The sequence below is a fragment of the Aethalodelphis obliquidens genome, unplaced genomic scaffold (assembly GCF_003676395.1).
Source record: "Aethalodelphis obliquidens isolate GAN/ISIS:26980383/991018 unplaced genomic scaffold, ASM367639v1 scaffold26, whole genome shotgun sequence".
Taxonomy (NCBI): domain Eukaryota; kingdom Metazoa; phylum Chordata; class Mammalia; order Artiodactyla; family Delphinidae; genus Aethalodelphis; species Aethalodelphis obliquidens.
Genome location: NW_020837970.1, coordinates 8,480,075 through 8,498,680, shown reverse-complemented (window position 1 = coordinate 8,498,680; position 18,606 = coordinate 8,480,075). Strand labels below are relative to the sequence as shown.

Below are 18,606 nucleotides of genomic sequence, written 5' to 3'. Positions count from 1 at the left end.
GAAGGCTTGACCTGTGCTTGGTTGATGGGCTTGCTCTCTTGTGCACTTGCCTTTGGCCACGAACAAAGCAGGCCTCAGTCAACCACTGTCCCAAGAACAATGAGAGATGCACAGAGCAGACCTAGATCCAGTCAGCCACTAGGAGCCAAGCCCAGCTGAACCCTAGCTTGCCTACAGACATAAGAATGAGAAAGAAGAGCTTATTTTTGTAAGCCACTGAGTTTGGGGATGCTTTGTTAGGCAGCATTGGTGTGTAAAGTAACTGACATATGTAAAATTTTAAAAAATTATTTAGTGAGATGGCCAACTACATTTTGGGGCCAACTACATTTCTTTGGGCATGAAAGAGAGGAGCAACTTAGAACTATTTCTAAAGGAAAGTTTGACCCATAATATCTACTATGATGTAGCTTTTTGGAACAGTGCTACTGTCTTTGTCACCCTTCTGATCTGTTAAGCAGAAAATATTTCCTGCTGATTTCTTACTCAGTTTCACACAGGCCCTCCATCTAAACATTTATCTTCACCAGGGCAGAACTGGCATTCTGAATCATCAGTGCCCCAGGCTAGTTTAACAGGTTTTTTTCTTTTGCCTTCTTTTTTTTTTTTTTAATTTTAAAATTTAAGCTCTATCCAAGTTTTTGTGGAAAAACAGGGGAAAAAAAAAAAAAAAAAACGGGAAAAAACTACCACCAAAATATGAGCCCAGTATAGACTTAGTTATGGTAAAAGTTTCCTTACAGGGACCGGGTGGGGGGTCAGTGGTTGTGCTGCAGATGTAGGCCAAGTTAAGTCCACAGAGGCATGGATCTTTTCTCTCATATAAGAGCCCTCCTTAGGATTCACAGTTGTTCATATATGTGCATTTATAATTTAGGTAGTCTTGGATCTAGGACAGTGGTCTTCAAACCTGAGTGTGCATTGGAATCACAAGGATGGCTTTTTACAACACAGATTGCTGGACCCCACCCCCAGAGTTTCTAACTCAGTAAGTCTGATGTGAGACCAGAAAAATCTGTATTTTTTTAAAACTTTATATTGGAGTGTAGTTGATTTACAATGCTGTGTTAGTTTCAGGTGTACAGCAAAGTGATTCAGTTATACATATACATGTATCTATTCTTTTTCAGATTCTTTTCCCATTTAGGTTATTACAGAATATTGAGTAGAGTCCCCTGTGCTATACAACAGGTCCTTGTCGATTATCTATTTTTTATACATAGTAGTGTGTATATGTTAATCCCAAACTCCTAATTTATCCCTCCCCCCAACCTTTCCCCTTTAGTAACCATAAGTTTGTTTTCTAAGTCTGTGAGTCTGTTTCTGTTTTGTAAATAAGTTCATTTGTATCATTTTTTTAGATTCCACATATAAATGATATCATATAATATTTGTCTTTCTCTGTCTGACTTATCACTTAGTATGATAATCTCTAGGTCCATCCATACTGCTGCAAATGGCATTATTTCATCCTTTTTTATGGCTGAGTAATATTCCATTGTATATATGTACCACATCTTCTTTATCCATTCATCTGTTGATGGACATTTAGGTTGCTTCCACGTCCTGACTATTGCAAATGGTGCAGCACTGAACATTGAGGTGCATGTATCTTTTCAAATTATGGTTTTCTCCAGATACATGCCCAGGAGTGGGATTGCTGGATCATAAGGTAGCTCTATTTTTAGTTTCTTAAGGGACCTCCATACTGTTCTCCATAGTGGCTGTACCAATTTACATTCCCACCAACAGTGTAGGAGGGTTCTTTTTTCTCCATGCCCTCTCCAGCATTTATTGTTTGTAGACTTTTTGATGATGGCCATTCTGACGGTGTGAGGTGATACTTCATTGTAGTTTTGATTTGCATTTCTCTAATAATTAGTGATGTTGAACATCTTTTCATGTGCTTTTTGGCCATCTCAATGTCCTCGTTGGAGAAATGTCTATTTAGATCTTCTGCCCATTTTTTGATTGGGTTGTTTGTTTTTTTGATATTGAGCTGCACGAGCTGTTTGTATATTTTGGAGATTAATCCCTTGTCGGTCAGATCGTTTGCAAGTATTTTCTCCCATTTTGTGGGTTGTCTTTTTGTTTTGTTTATGGTTTCCTTTGCTGTGCAAAAGCTTTTAAGTTTAGAAAATTTGTATTTCTAACAAGTTCCCAGGTGACTCTGATGTTGCTGGTCTTTGGACCACCCTTTGAGAACCACTGACTGGAGTACAAAGTATGTATATTTGAGATGTATTCTCTTTGGGACATTGCCTTGCACAAGGAAGATTCTTACATATTTCCTCAGTGGAAAAATGCCTGTATATAACATTAAGAGTTGGTCCACCTGGAGAACAGAAATGGAGTCAGCAGCCTCAAATCTCTTTGCAAAAAGCTCACCTATTCCCACGACCACTTCCTAAATGTATATCTTTAGTCCTGACTCCAGGAAAAACAACTCATGAAAAGCTCTCTTTTCAAGGACGCCTTCCTTGATTTCTCCAACAGCGAACACTGGCTTTTTCTTTACAATCCTAGTACTTTATCTGAACCTCTCCCATGGCATTTAATACTACATAGCTTAGAGTACAGGTGCTGATGGACTTGACTTACCCCCTCACAGAAGATGTAAATCTACCTGATTCATATCAGAATCCCTTATAGCATGTTTCCATAGCGGGTGCAAAATAAAAATGTATAGAATCTAAAACCGATTAGTGAATATCTATGTGAAGGTGGCGCAGAAGTTCAAAAGATTAAAACTTGAAATAAAAAGCCTGCACCATCCATTACAATGACCACTAGCTACATGTGGCTATTTAAGTTAATAAAATTAAAAATCCACTTTCAAGCTAGAGTAATCAGGACAGTGTGGTATTGGTGAAAGAACAGACAAACAGACCAATGGTACATAATAGAGAGCCCAGAAATAGACCCACATAAATACAGTCAACTGATCTTTAACATAAATACAGTCAACTGATCTTTAACAAAGGAGCAAAGACAATACAATGGAGAAAATGTAGTCTTTTTAATAAATGGTGCTGAAACAATTGGGCATTTACATGCAAAAAATGAACCTAGACACAGACCTTACAACTTTTCATAAATATTAACTCAAAATGAATCATATTCCTAAATGCATAACACAGAACTATAAAACTCTTAGAAGGTAACATAGGAGAAAATCTAGATGACCTTGGACACAGTGATGACTTTTTAGATACAACGTCACAGGCATGATCCATGAAAGAAAGAATTGATAAGCTGGATTTCATTAAAATTAATCATTTCTGCTCTGTGAAAGACAGTGTCAGGAGAGTGAGAAGACAAGCCATAGACCAGGAGAAAATATTTCCAAAAGACATATCTGATAAAAGAATGGTATCTAAACTAAACAAATAGCTTAAAAATCAATAATAAGACAACAAACAGCCCACTTAAAAATGGGTAAAAGATCGGAAAAGATACCTCACCAAAGAAGGTACACAGATGGCAAATAAGCATATGAAAAGATGCTCCACATCATATGTCATTAGGGAAATGTAAATTAAAACAATGAGATACCACTACAAGCCTCTTAGAATGGCCAAACTTCAGAACAACAAGAACACCAAATGCTTCAGAGGATGTAGAGAAACAGGAACTCCCATTCATTGCTGGTGGGAATGCAAAATGATAACAGAGCTTTGGGACACAGTCTGGTAGTTTCTTACAAAATTCAACATACTCTTACCATATGACCCAGCAACTGGGCTCCTCGGTATTTACCCAAAGGAACTGAAAACTTATGTCCAAACGAAAACCTGCACATGGATGTTTATAGCAGCTTTATAATTTCCATAACTTGGAAGCAACCAAGATGTCCTTCAGTTGGTGAATCGAAAAATAAACTGTGGTATACCCAGGCATGGAATATTATTCGGTGCTAAAAACAAATCAGCTATTAAACCATGAAATGACATGGAGGAAACTTAGATGCATATTACTAAGTGAAAACAGCCCATCTGAAAAGGCTACATACTGCGTGACATTCTTGAAAAGGCAAACTATGGAGACAGTAAAAAGATCAGTGATGGCTAGGGGTTGGGAGGAGAGAGGGATGCATAGGTGGAGCACCGAGGATTTTTAGGGCAGTGGAACTACTCTGTATGATACTATAATGGTGGATACCTATCATTATACATTTGTCAAAACCCATAGAATGTACAACACCAAGAGTGAACCCTAATGTAAACTATGGACTTTGGGTGATAACTACGGTTCTGTGTAGGTTCATTGACTGTAACAAATGTACCACTCTGGTGGAGGATATTATTATGGGGGAGGCAGTGAGCGTGTGGAGGCAGGAGGCATATGGAAATCTGTGCACTTCTTGCTTAATTTTGCTGAACCTAAAACTGCTCTAAAAAAATAGAGTCTATTTAAAAGGAAAAAATTCAGTCACATCAACCTTATCTCAAGTGCTTAATAGCCACATGTGGCTAGTGGCCATCATACTGGATAACACAAATGTGGTTCTATTGGAGAGACTCCTCTAAGACTCCTCTAAGACTCCAAGTCACTTTCATCTATATTATGAGACCCTCACCAACTCTGCTGTAAGTGGTTGAAAAAAAAAGGTGATCAAACCCATTTTATAAATGGAAACATGGATCTTTAGAGAAGTTAAGTGGATTGCTTCATGGCAAAGTGGAGGAGCCTAATCTATAGAATAACTATGAGACATGAGAGAGTATCTAGAATCTAATAGGTATTCAATAAATTGCACTCCTTTATTTGTTGATGTATTCACAGCTTCCTTTATTTTTGTGGTGGTCTCTAGGGCAGCTGAAGCCTCATCACTGAATGCCACTTAGTTTTGGTGAACACATCTTACTTTCTCTGTAAAACACAGTAGTTTTGCTTCTCTTTTCCTTAGCACCCAGCTTAATGCCCTGCAAAAAGTAGGCACGCGATTAAGATTTTGTAAAATGACAAGATGGATGTTAACTCTTGACCCAGTGGTGCCCCCCAGCTGAACCCTAGCAATTACTCTAGTTAAATCATTAGAATACCTACTATGTACCAGACACATTCCATACCAGCCCTGACCGATAGATGTATAATGTAAAGTACACAGTAATATTATATTTTCAGTAGCCAGATTTTTAAAAGTTAAAATAGATGAAATTATTTAAATAATATATTTTATTTAACCCAATATATCCAACCTATTGTCATTTCGACATGCACTCAATATAAAATTATTAATGAGACGCTCTACATTTTTTTGTACTGTCTTCAAAATCTAATGTGGATTTTTAACATTTATCACGTATTTCAGTTTGGATCAGCCACATTTCAAGTAGTCAATAGCCACATGCAGCTAGTGGTTACTGCCTTGGACAGTACAGTTTTATACAGGATTTTATTAAAGATGCATAACAATAATAGCAAAATTTTGAGTGGCAAGCATTTTGGAAGGCTCATCTTATCTAACCCTCCTAATTACCCTCATCTATAGATGAGGAAACACAGGCGTAGAAATGGTTAGTGACTCATCCTTGACCACACTGCTAGTACGTGGCAGAGTTGGATCTTGAATTCCGGTAATAGGAAGATTCCACACCCGGCCATGGATTAATTGGGTGTCTTGAGCAAGTCACTGTAGTTTCCTCTTCTACAAAATAGGAAGAGGGGTGGAGTGGATCATCCAGAGTGGACATTGCATGCCTTCATCTTCCTTTTTATTCTGAAGCATCTGGCAAGCCTGGATCTCCTGTTCCACCCATGAGGACTTCGGATTTACACCGGTCCTCCTCTGATTTGAACAAAGTGCTGTTCTTAACCTGGACTTTTCTGGTTGGGGCTGCTCTGACCATAAACCTATAAACTTTGCAGCAGAATGGAGAGCCCCTCCCATGCCCAAGAGTGGTGCTGCATGTTCGTTTCAGTTTCTTCTATTTTCATCATATTTTCCAGCTGCAGTTTCTTTTCTTTTTTTTTTTTTTTTTTTGCGGTACGCGGGCCTCTCACTGTTGTGGCCTCTCCCGTTGCGGAGCACAGGCTCCGGACGCGCAGGCTCAGCGGCCATGGCTCACGGGCCCAGCCGTTCCGCGGCATGTGGGATCTTCCGGGACCGGGGCACGAACCCGCGTCCCTGCATCGGCAGGCGGACTCTCAACCGCTGCGCCACCAGGGAAGCTCAGCTGCAGTTTCTTGATGCTTTTTTGAAAGAAAAGAAACTTCTTGCCTGGGCACTTGGTTTTAATTTTCTGTCTTCTTTGTTCTTAGGTATGTTGTAGAAAGCTCCCCTCTCCCAAGGAAATTCTACTATATATTTCCATAATTTTCCTTCTCTCCCTCTCCCAGAAATGCAAAGAAAATAACTGTCAACATTTTTTTGCATACATAAATTTTAACAGCCTGTACATGTCAACTAATCTTTTATCCAGGAGGGAAAAGCTTATTTCAAGTGATTGAAAGTTGAAACACTTTGGTTTTCATTCTTATTGTGTAATGGAATCACTGTGTGGACATGCTACTTTATGATTAGATCATCAATTCCATTTCTCAAATCCACTAACTCTAATAAGTTCCTACTGTGTGCAAGGGCAAAGCCCCTGTTTTCTAGGAATGGATCTTCCACCAGGAAGGGTAAGGCAAATGTTCAACCAACCACAGCACAAGGCAGACCAGACGCCTTAAGAGGGGTGCACAGTACTAAGACAGTTCAAATATTTGGTTTGGGGTAAACCGGGGTGGTTGTACAGAGGAGTTGCCTTTTAGAATGGACCTCTAAAGAAAGGTAGGGATTCAATTAACAGAGAAGGCAGAAAAAAGGCATTTCAGAAGAGGCAGAGGCAACTGTGCCTGTATCCTGCACTACAAGCAGGAAGAGTAGAGAGCAGCACGTGGCCTGGTCTGAGGATTACACATGGATTGCAGGAATTATGTAAGGATGTCAGGCCGTTTAGCAAACTCCTGGCGCCAGTGTCCCGCTCCCAACCCTCCACCCATGGGAGACAGCATTCATCAATCACAGCCCACACCTTTCCAGACAGCCTCAGGAGTTCCTTCATGAGATGAGATCAATTTGCCATCCCTGGTGCAGGAGTGCAGGGATAAGTGAGGTAGAGCCTTGAATACCTTGTTGACTAGTTAGTAGTTAATTGGATAGGCGATAGGGAGCCATTAAAGTCTTGTAAGCAGGGAAGTGACATGGTGGGAAATGAGAACTATAGTTCAGGATAATGAACTTGGCAATGCTTTCTGGGATGGATTAGCATGGTTATAAGACCAAAGGCCAGTTATTTGGAAGGTTATGGTTTAGACGAGCAATAATGTCTGGAATTGGAGTGTTAGCTGCAGAAAGGAGGGGCAGATGTCAGAGAGGTAGAATTGAAAGCAACTGGCGAGTCTGGCTGGCTGTGGAGAGTGAGGTGCAGGAGTGAGAGAGGGGAGTCAAAGCCAACTCTGAGCTTCCCAGTAATGACCTTGGAATAAGAAAAAACTGGAGTCACCATCAAGAGGGGAGCCTGTGATTGAAGAGGAGGTAGGGGAGTTCTGGTGAGTTTGGGGGGGGCAAGAGGAGTCTACAGAAAATGGTTTTTAGGCTTCTGTCTTCTACAAAGCATAGGTTTTTCTAAGCCATTATCTCAGAACTCAGTACTGCAAAGTAAAATAACCATTTTTAAGCAAACACTATTGCCTTTCACAATGAACAGAGTCTAAGGAAGGCTCCCATCTTTCCAAATATTTGGAAAATTGGAAAGCCTTGTAATTAGTAATCAGGGAAGGGACATAAGGGAAGGAAAGAAATATAACCTTAATCACTGTGCTTCTCAGGTTTCAAACACTTCCCCAATCGAGGTAATTTACACTTTAGTAATAATGATTGACAGTCAAGGAATGGATCTAACTCACTTTTATTTTTCCCTTAGGGAAAGCACTTGAGTTCCCAATTGTTTTAAATTGCAGAAGCAGTAATTGTTTTAGGAAGGCAAGAGAAATGGCTTTTTGGTACCCTGACGGGAATATGGAGTCTTTCTTAACTAAGGTCACTGGGGCCATACTCAGGATGGTCTTTCCTGGATAAACAAATACCAGTTTAGTCAAAGGAAAACAGCAAAAGAACCCATACAGGCCCAGGGGAATACATTTCACCCAAAATATTAATAAGTTGCTATTGGTACCTAAAATGAGCCAGAGATCTTTTTTGAGCTGCTTGCATCCCAAATAGAATCATTGGTGAAATTTAATATGAAAAGTTTCTTTTCTCCCAAATATTCTAAAATAAATATGGAGCAGTGGATGTATTTTGACATACTTGCTGTCCCAGAGGAACTTATTTATTAAACCGTGCACTTTGATATATTTGTTTACTTAGAAAAGTCAAGTGTGACAAGCTAGGTCAATTGCATCAAGAACGTTATTAACAGGCTGACCCATTGTAAATGGCGTGAAGGCTGCTCTGGAAATCTGTGCTTTGATGTATGGGGAAACCGACACATCTGATTTGGGAGGGAGGAGACAATCATGGCATTGTTTGTAGGCGCCAACAGACAGGCAAAAGCCAGGGATCCTTGCAGAGACTGGATTAAGGTATCAGAACTGTTCACATCTCATTTGCATCACTCCGAAGAGTGGACCACAGGTTTTGCTGATTAACACACAGACCATGGCAAATAGCATTGTGTATTTGAAATCAGACCAAGATCAGTAACAGTAACACAAACCATGTGTGAAGTTTGGCATATGGAGGTTCCTCTTAAGCTATTATCTAACTAGGTTTTTTTCCTCTTATTTTTCAAAAGCATTTTTCCAAACCAGGAAGTTAGCAAAAGCAAAATGTTCCCCAATTCCCTCCCCACCCCCTAAATACTCATATTTATGCCACCTTCTGGTATATAACAATATTTTTTGTTGTCAAAATTTGCAAGGCTTCTGAAAGGAAGGTGGGTGTGTGTTAAAAATGTACTGATTTCATCAGTGTCTCGGCAGGCAAGAGGAAATGGTGGATTGAGTATTGAGGCAGGGAAATCAGGCTACTACCACCTGAATATTTTCCACTCATCCAATTTGTATTTTTCCTTCATAGTGGAGTTCCAGATCAAAGTAACACTGATGCAATTCTTCACTACCCTTGGGTTTCATTAAGCACCCGATGGGCGTGTTTCAGTGGAAGGGGGGACTGCAGAGTGATGCCTACAATGATGTAACTTATTAAAAGCTGTTAATTACCTGAATTTTATCATTCAGATGTTATTAACGCCTCTCCAGTATATCTTTTATGGATGAGACTGTACATTTTATAGCAATAGTACCAGTGGGAATTGACAATTAGCAGCCATGCATTAACTAGATGCAGTGTGGCATATTTCATCCAGTTTAGATAGTCCTCGACCAATCAAGCCAAAGTTTTCTTTAGTAGAAATTGCCCTGCCAAGTGGTTTCTGGATCCTTCTCGGAGGAAACAGCAAAGGAGCTGACAGCGACCGCTTTCAACCATACCAAAAATTGGCTATCCATGGCAATTCTAGACTCACAAATTGTGTTTTAGACACATATATCAAACCAATACTGGAAACCCACTGGACGTCCCATGGCAAAGTAAGAAGTGCCACGTCCTCCGTCCTCCCATCCTCTGCCTTCCTTGGGGTGTCAGCCCAGGTCTAATTCCTTTTTAGTTTCTCCTCAGTCCTGGTCTGGGCTGGCAGGGAGCTACCTGCGATTCCCCGACGTGGATAACCGGATTTGTCTCTTCCCAGGCTGGCTGCGGATGGGGACAAGTTCTGCTCCCGAGAGAGTCTCAGAAGTAGGTACAGAATCATTGTCGCCAATCTTAATTTCTGTCCCTGGGTTAGGGGGGCACGTGAGGCTCTCCCCTCCTCCTCCACTCTTTTCCCCACCTCCCAAAATTGGCAGCCAGTCCGTGGCTCCCGGTCTGGGGTCTGGAGGGTGGGGAATGTGGGTGTGGGGACCGGCTGGAGAAGCTCTCGCTAGCGCTGCCTGTGGCCAGACCCGCCTCCCATTCCTTCTCCGGCGCACACACACGTCCACCCAGACACACTTCGCGCGCTCCCTTGCGCTCTCGCTCGCCCGCCCGCCGCCGCCTGCTCTCTCCTTCCCCGGTCTCCTTCTCCGTTTTTTTTTTTTTTTTTTTTTTTTTTTTTTTTTGGTACCATAGAGTTGCTCCGAAAACAGAAGATAGAGGGAGTCTCGGAGCTCGCCATCTCCAGCGATCTCTACATTGGGAAAAAACATGGAGTCAGCTCCGGCAGCCCCCGACCCCGCCGCCAGCGAGCCGGGCAGCAGCGGCGCGGACGCGGCCGCCGGCTCCAGGGAGACCCCGCTGAACCAGGAATCCGCCCGCAAGACCGAGCCGCCCGCCCCGGTGCGCAGACAGAGCTATTCCAGCACCAGCAGAGGTAGGAGGCTGCGAGAGGGGCTGAGGAGGGGGCGGCGGGAGCCCCGGCGCGGAGCTGGGGGCGGCCGGGAGCGGGCGCCCGGGTCGCAGGGTCGGGGGCCGCGCGCGAGCCTGCGCCGGCGCCCAGAGCTCGGAGCACCCCCTTCCCCTCCCCCCTCCGCCCCCCAGAAATGTTGCAAACTTTTGCAGCCCGTTCTCGGGTTGCGGGAGGAGAGGGGGGCGGGGGACGCGGCAGGAGGGTTGACAGCCGGCGGGTTCACCCCCTGGCTTTGATTTTTCTGCAAAGAGAGGAGGGAAGCCGCGTTGCCGAAATTAAATACGCTCCCCAAAATACGGAGAACCGGAGAGTGGGGGCCCGGGAAAGAAACTTTTAAAGCGGCAGTGTCCTTTAAAAAGGAAAGGAAGGGGAAAAAAAATTCTGTTTATGACCACCCTCTTCCCCCTTTACCTTTTCTCCTTTGACAGTCTCGGCCCCGGCAGCCCGAGACGGGGTGGGTTTTCGGCTCCCCGCAGAGCTGAGGGGGGCGTTAGGATTGAGTGACCAGGGCAGCCCCGGGGGTGGAGAGGGGGCGCTCCTGGACTTGGGGGGCGACGTGGGCACCTTCTCTGGAGCACGGCGGTGGGTTTGGGATTTGGAGATTGGGCTGGAGGAAGCAGGGTGCGGGCGCGCGAGGTGCTCGCCAAGTTGTCTGGCGGGCGCGGCGAGGGGAGATGCTCAAGTTTGCAGACCCGGGGCTCGCAGCCGGACGCCCAGCCTGGCGGGGGGCGTGTGCGCGTCAACTCGCCCGGGGCGGCGGTCCTGTGGGGCGCTCCACGCGCATTCGGAGTGAGCGTCTGCAAAAGCAAACAAGCAGAAAAAGAAAGATCGCCAAGGCACCCAAACTTATTTCTGACCTGGGAAATCCTTCCCTCTCCAAGCGTTTCTGCAAGAACCTGGGAATGGTCAGTGCGAGTTGAATGCTGGTTGGATAGTGCGATCGATGTTCCCCCCTCCCCGGGCGATATTTACACACTTCATTTTGTAGAATGTGTGTGCGTGTGTATGTGTTTGTTTGCAGGGGGCTCCATTGCCTCCTCCTTGCTTTTTTTTCTAGTTAAAGTGGAGTGTTGGGGAAAGCTCACCCTCTTCCTTCTTTCTTAAAGGTATCGGCACCTGATTGGGGTTTTTCTTGGGGATGGGGGATTATTTATTTGAATGCGCCTGGAGTTTGCAAACAACAGGAGGAAGCTACGGCTTTAATTACTGTTGTTAATAATGTATAAATCATCCCTGTCACTCTAGAGGAAGCAGGCTCGCGCGAGCCGCCCAGGGCTGGGGGGCAGAGAGGATCTCCAGCCCTGGCTTGGGCACTGGCCCAGCGGGCCCCCTCCTCTTGCCACTCGGCTTCTGGCGGCGACTGGGGAGGGCGGGAGAGGCGAGTGTGGGCCCCCGGGAGCCGCTCCCTTCTTCTCGATGTTAGAGTTGGAGGTAGGAATATGGCTGATCATGTGCTAGCTGTTTTACAGTATTCCCCCCCTACACACACACCTTAGCCACACCCCCTGTCCAGGCGCTTTCCCATTCACGGAATTCGAGTACAGTAAAAGCCATCAGGATGACACACGCGAAAAACATTTAATTAAAGGCGATTTCGAAAGAGTGAACACATTGAACTGCGGTTTGAGCGGGAGGGAGGGGGCAGCGAGGGTCGGGAGTACAGGGAGGGGGATCGGGGCTGGGGGCCGGGACCTGCAGCTAGCTCGGGGAGTTTGTGTGTGGCGAGCTTTTGGCTGCACAGAGTATATTTAGACCTGAGACGGTGGATTTGGAATGCGAGCGGGTTATGTAACAGGGTTAATCAGAAACACTGGAGAAAATCCCCTTCATGTGTTTCTGAGGCTTTTTTTTTGGGAAGGGTGGGGGACATAGTATGTAGGAAGCCACAGTAATTTCTGGTTTGTGCTGCCACCCCCCTCCATCTTAGGCATCCCCCTCCCGTGTGTTATTAGCATCTTCAGGTGTCATTCTTGCCAGAAGGTGTTCTTGCAAGAGATCGGGGTGGCAGGCTGCAGAACCGACTAGCAAATCCGTAACTGGCTGTTCTTGCAAATTATATAACGATGGGGCTTTCAGTACCACCAGCCCTCTAGGCTCAGCAACAAGGGGAGAGGGACAGCGTAGGGGTAGGATGCATCTTGCACAGCTGACCTGCTGACCCACATCCCCTTGCCCCCTAGAGGGCCACCCCCCACTCTCTCTTCTTTGAACCAACCTCTTGTCCATCCCTCCAGAGATTTAATGGGGGGAGGGAGAGGAGGTAAGGCCCAAACACTCAACTCACATCCTGCACGCAGGCACTAGGTTATATAACAGTCTGAATGGAAAAAGGAAGGTCAGAGATGGAGGCATCCTTTAGCTAACACAGCAGTAGTAATAGCTTCCAGAAATTATGTGCATTTGCAGACTTTAACCTCAGATGTACTGTCTGCTCCTCAGGGGTACCAACCTTTGAGAGTGAGAGCTAGGGAGAAAAAGAGAGAATGTGTAAGTATGCTTGGTAGATGAGAGTGAATTGAAAATGGGAAATGTTTGGGTTTTCAGATGATGTAATGGAGTTGGCAGAATATGCGAGTCGGCTCCCAGAGTGTAAGCAGCAAGAAAATTGGAGCTGGCATCCAGTATTAATGTTGCATAAATTACAATATCGGAAAGAAATTAACCTACACACTAGGTGATTATGGCTTTTTAATACTTAAAACATAAAGGCACACAACTCAAAAGGAAAAGCAAACATCATCACCTTAAAATTAGCATTTTCAACCTCAAGGAGGGTTGAGTGGAGTCCTTGGTATTGGGTGAAGTGCGATGCTTTCTGATTCGGAAGATGCTTTCCAGAGAGGTAGCTGGATTAGCTTCCAGGCAGCCAGTGTTTGCAGTCCACAGAGATTGTGGTCAGGATTCTCGTGACATTGAGGTGACCTCATGAGACATTACCTAGGTAGACTTGAAGCTGTTGCTGGATTCTGAACACCTGGGAATCTACCGGTGAATGGGCCATGCACCATGAGTGCCTGAGCTTCCAAAGTCAGATGTGTGACTTCATAATCTGAAAGACGGCCTCCCCTTCTTCTGAAAACTGGGCAGGGAATGTTAGCAGTTTTAGTGGAACTGTTCCGTTTTCTGGGTGCTATTAATGATGGCTGGTGTCGTTCAGTTCCATCTTTTCAGCCCAATGAAAGGGAAGAAAGAAAGGCAAGAGGCAACATGGGAAGTAAGAATGAAGCGGAAAAACTACAGCGAAGCTTTAATTTAACAAGGCTTTCAGGGACGTCAGGGAGCCATGAGCATTGTGACATAACTGTTGTTAAAAACCCTCTTTCAAGTAAGTCAGAGAAAAACAAATATCGTACATTAATGCGTATATGTGGACTCTAGAAAAATGGTACAGATGAACCAGTTTGCAAGGCGGAAATAGAGACACAGATGTAGAGAACAAACGTATGGACACCAAGGGGGAAAAGGAGGGGGTGGTGGGAGGAACTGGGAGATTGGGATTGACATGTATACACTAATACGTATAAAATAGATAACTAATAAGAACCTGCTGTATAGAAAATAAATAAAATAAAATTTAAAAATTCAACCCCCCCTCCCCAAAAACAAAACCCTCTTTCAGAATCTCCTTATTATGCGCATGCCAGAGCTTACGTATTCTACCTCCCTAAAGTTTACCTCACGGAGCTGTGTGTCACGCAGTCGGTCTGGAACACCAGTGCTGAAGGTGGAAGGCTTTTAGGGCAGGCTGACCTAAGGGAAAAATCGAAGCCAAAAGATGGGATTAACACTGAAAAGCTCAGTTGGGTTGAGATCGAACCCCCTGGAAGCTCGCTTAGATTGACTTAAAATCAGTTAAGAAGGCCTGTAGTTTATATGGAGCCCTGAGGACTTCTAGACCCACAGAAGTCTTTGCCTTTCAAAGTGCTGTGCCACCATTCCCCTCCTCAGTCTTGACTGATTCACTTTCTGGTCTGCTTTCTTGCCTGGCAATTTCGAGCACTTTCTAGAGATTGATTCTTGAATCAGCTTTTCTTATGTGGACCTGGCTCTCCCCAGGGAACAAATGATGCCCCATAGTTTGAAGGAGCTACTGGCTGGGATAAAATTCTTTGCCAGAGGGATGGAATAATTATTTTTTAAACTAAGGGGCTTTTATTTTCCAGTAAATTGCTCATAAAAACATTTATAATTGTACCCTTTAAAAATGTAATAGAATAATTTTAGAAAATGCATTTGATGATGATTATGAGAAACTTTTCTGTTGCTTCCTTCTTCTTTCTTAAAAAGAATTGAATTATATTAATCCAGAAGTCAAATCCTGAGTGGCTAAAAACATTTACAACAGACTCTTTTTTTATGTTAGTCACCTGCTGGAATTTTCCAAAACCTACCGGTGTTAAGAGGAGCCCTTGGCTTTAGAAAACGTCTCTGTTTCCGAAACTGAAATATGGAGCCTGCATGGACCAGACCCCTCACCAGGAGACCTTAAGCTTGTGTTTTCCAGGTAGCAGAGGTTGGGGCGGGGGGTACAAGCGCGAACTGCTGGTTCCACATCAGACTCCTAAATGGGATGTAGGGAGTTGTAGGAATGTTAATCGCAATAGCTGTTGCCTCCGGATGCAAATGTTCTGGGGTTTTTGGTGACAGCTGAATCACTTTTGAAAGCAAACTGATCCCTGTCCAAAGCTAACCTTTGGAATGTGAGTGAGACAAGCCCAGGGGTTCTTCTCCTTGGGCCATACTCTTGTCAGTTCTGAGTTAAGATTCACGTTTTTCTCCCGATTCTCCCATTCTTGCCTTTAGGAAGTTGTGATGTGATGTTGGAAGGACAGACTGAGTTGGGTGTCACTTCGAATTCCGTTGGTGTGGTGTGGTCCCTAACAGCACGTGCCACTTTTTCTGAGGGTGTCCCCCGCCCCCCCTGCCCATCTTCCTGGTCTCCTTGATGAATGGTGCTTCTATGCTTATCAATGTATTTCTGTGTCTGTGGAAGCAAAATACTTAACTACATTTCAGGTGTCTGGGGAAAGAGTTGTAATGTGATTGCCCCACGCACAAAATTTTTTACAGAGAATGCTGCTCTCCTCAAATGACGTATCCTGCTGCTTGCTCTCTTTGTCTTTCACGAGCCAGAGTGCTGGGACTCTGAGGTAGACATCATCCTTCCCCTCCTCAAGGAGATTCCTGACCCATTCGTCCCAGACTAGTAATAGGTTCTTCCAGAGCAATAAGAGTCTGCTTTGAAAGACCTTGAGGTGCCAGAGTGAACACCAACCTAGAATGTGCAATACCTTTCTGAAAATGAAGACTGTCTTCCTTGCTGAGAATTTAAGAACAGCCTCCTCTTTATTTCTCTCTCTGCCTCTCTGAGGTGTTCTCTCTTCCATCATTTAAAACAAAATGCTTTTTTACAAGGGTGGTTTTTTTTTTTGGTATCTCATTCGGAATGGAAAGTGTTGGTTTGAAATGAGCTGTTAAAATGTTCATCCATCTTATTAAGCTGTACATTAAGAAAAATACAGTTGAATATTGTGAACTAACACCTCCCCAAAACTCTACAGGTAGACAGTGTTGGAGCATTGATTAATATACAATGAACCATGATTTTTCTATAAGAGTACCAAGGTGTCACTGATGAATTAGTTTTTCTGGCTAACAGGAGATTGAGCAGAAATATTTTTTGTCTTTTCCTTACTGAATGTGTTTTTAAAGTGTGCTGATCCCCTTTCCTGCCCTGGAAAGAACATTGAGGATGTAACTGAATCTTTCTTGGAGGTTCGAGGATCTTAGGGTACCACAGTGTCACTGTCCTGAGGATGAATTATGATTGTACATTATACAACTGTAAATGGAGACAGTATCAGAAATTGGGCTAATCTGTCCTGATCCCTGCTTGGAAATTGTTTTCTTTTTTTGGTTAAATCTTCAATATTAGTATGTTTTGTTACTTGCCTCCTTTGTTCTCTGAGTTGCAAGTTGCAGAATAGAAATTCACATCAGCTAGTTGATTCTGATTAGTTGATATTTTTACTTTAGAGGAAAATTTCAACCTGAGTCTAGACCTTAATTCTTTCTCTAGCAGTGTAGAGGATGTAAAATCATCCTTAAGAATTTAGGAAGGCTATTTTATTTACAGATAAGTTATGTGCTGTATTACCGTAGCATTATGTAACTTCTCCCCTGTGTAGTGGTAGATAGAAATGTCAGCTATTTTTGCCTCTCCTTTAGATGAGTTGAAGGGGTTTCATCAATCCTGAAAGTTAGGAAATTCTAGGGTTAGAAGGAAGACTTTCAAGAATGTCAATAAAGAACAGTTAGATTTCTCCAGAGGAGACTCTCTCTCTCCAAGCTTAGGCCCTTGTTCACTGGACCAGTGTGGAAAGCATCCCAGGTACTACAGTCAGAGACTGACTTTCTCAAGACCGTCCCACCTGATTTAATGGTAGTCTGTGGTTATCTTATATCTTTTTTTTTTAACATCTTTATTTGAGCATTATTGCTTTACAATGGTGTGTTAGTTTCTGCTTTATAACAAAGTGAATCAGCTATACGTATACATATATCCCCATATCTCCTCCCTCTTGCGTCTCCCTCCCACCCTCCCTATCCCACCCCTCTAGGTGGTCACAAAGCACCGAGCTGATCTCCCTGTGCTATGTGGCTGCTTCCCACTAGCTATCTGTTTTACATTTGGTAGTGTACATATGTCCATGCCACTGTCTCCCTTCGTCCCAGCTTACCCTTCCCCCTCCCCATGTCCTCAAGTCTATTCTCTACGTCTGCATCTTTATTTCTGTCCTGCCCCTAGGTTCTTCAGAACCATTTTTTTTTAGACTCCATATATATGTGTTAGCATACGGTTATGTGTTTTTCTCTTTCTGACTTACTTCACTCTGTATGACAGACTCTAGGTCCATGTACCTCACTACAAATAACTGAGTTATCTTATGATATCTTTGATATCCTAGTGTTGGAAATTCAGCTTGGGAGTCTTGGTGTTCTTTTGTGACAGCCTTATTATTATTATTATCATTATTTTACTTTCGGAGTAAAGACATAAAGGAGATTGTCTAAAGAAATCCTTAGAAAAGTGGAGTAGGGCATGATGACGAATAAAGGTACCATAGCCGTGGGTTAGGCAGGCTCCATTTCGTCTCTGGCTTTTACATGCTAATGTGAAAAGGAATTACAGGTAACAATTCCCTTGTGTTGGTGGAAGAACAATCTTTTTTTTCCTAACAGATGTTTATGGCCTCCACTGACACATCATTATTACAAACTGTCTTATCCCATTACGTGCTGTGGCACGTTGACAATGGCACGGCCCTGTGGTTTTCCAGTGAGTATCTTGTCCACAGAAGGTGCCCTTCGTGGCCCTGTCTGCAGGACCCACCACAGTGGAGAGGACAGGTTTTCCCACACCCTGGAAGGTGCTGGAGGCCTCCAGGCTGTCCCAGGTAGTTTCTACACCCTTGTTGCTTTCCCTGGAGCTCAATCAGAGGCTGGAAATGGATAGGAATAATCAAGGTGTAGAGGATTTATAGTCATCCAGCCTCCAATGATCTCTAACAGCGTGGTTGGGCATTTGAGTTTTGATCATGAACTACCGTAAAGTTTTTTGAAACAATTAGGAAGTACCTACATCTGTGAACAGACCATAATAGATAAAACTCTTCCTGGGTACCAGGAAGGGTACCACTTGGTACAGGATTCTCACGCCTGTGAAGGAGGCAGTGCACTGTTAAAAATACCTAGCTTACTTCGGGGGAGGATTTGGCTGAATACTGATGAAGTTTATGAAATATGAATGTTGTGCAGTTGCTGTACGTAAGTGGTAGGCGTGTGTGAAAGAAGTAAAAAGCAATAAAATGGTGTATAAATGACACTGAAACTTGATGGACTTGTATACGTGACAAGAATGGTGATGTTCGGGTCTGTGCCTAGTGGGGGAGAATCAAGTGGCTTAAAATCTATGTGTCAGACTCTGAATGTGGGACTAAAAATTACAGCATATAGAGTCATTTGACTTATGCTATAAGCGAAGAATGCTACCAAGGATAAACAGGCAGGTTGCAAAGAAGAGAGGTGAAACAGAATGGGGGGAAAACAGGAGAGACCAACACTTGAATTTATAATGAGGTATGGTAATCACTGTTTAAAATAATCCAGA

The 18,606-nt window shown here is 43.6% G+C and overlaps 1 protein-coding gene and 1 long non-coding RNA gene across 3 annotated transcripts in view; one reads left to right on the top strand and one right to left on the bottom strand.

Moving 5' to 3' along the window:
• Positions 1 to 4,219: 4,219 nt before the first annotated feature.
• On the bottom strand, positions 4,220 to 12,095 carry LOC113629083 (uncharacterized). Its single transcript, XR_003436377.1, has 3 exons — positions 10,848 to 12,095; positions 10,155 to 10,217; positions 4,220 to 4,925 (listed from the first exon to the last, which is right to left on the bottom strand). It is a non-coding gene; the product is annotated as an uncharacterized LOC113629083 (long non-coding RNA).
• RORA (RAR related orphan receptor A) overlaps positions 10,078 to 18,606 on the top strand; it is a 733,771-nt gene continuing 725,242 nt past the window's right edge. The window contains exon 1 of one of the 2 annotated variants that reach the window (XM_027123197.1): positions 10,078 to 10,400. In XM_027123197.1, coding sequence (XP_026978998.1) covers positions 10,235 to 10,400 — 166 coding nt within the window. In that variant the 5' untranslated portion in view covers positions 10,078 to 10,234. The remainder of the gene's footprint in view (positions 10,401 to 18,606) is intronic. The other variant, XM_027123196.1, reaches the window with a different exon arrangement.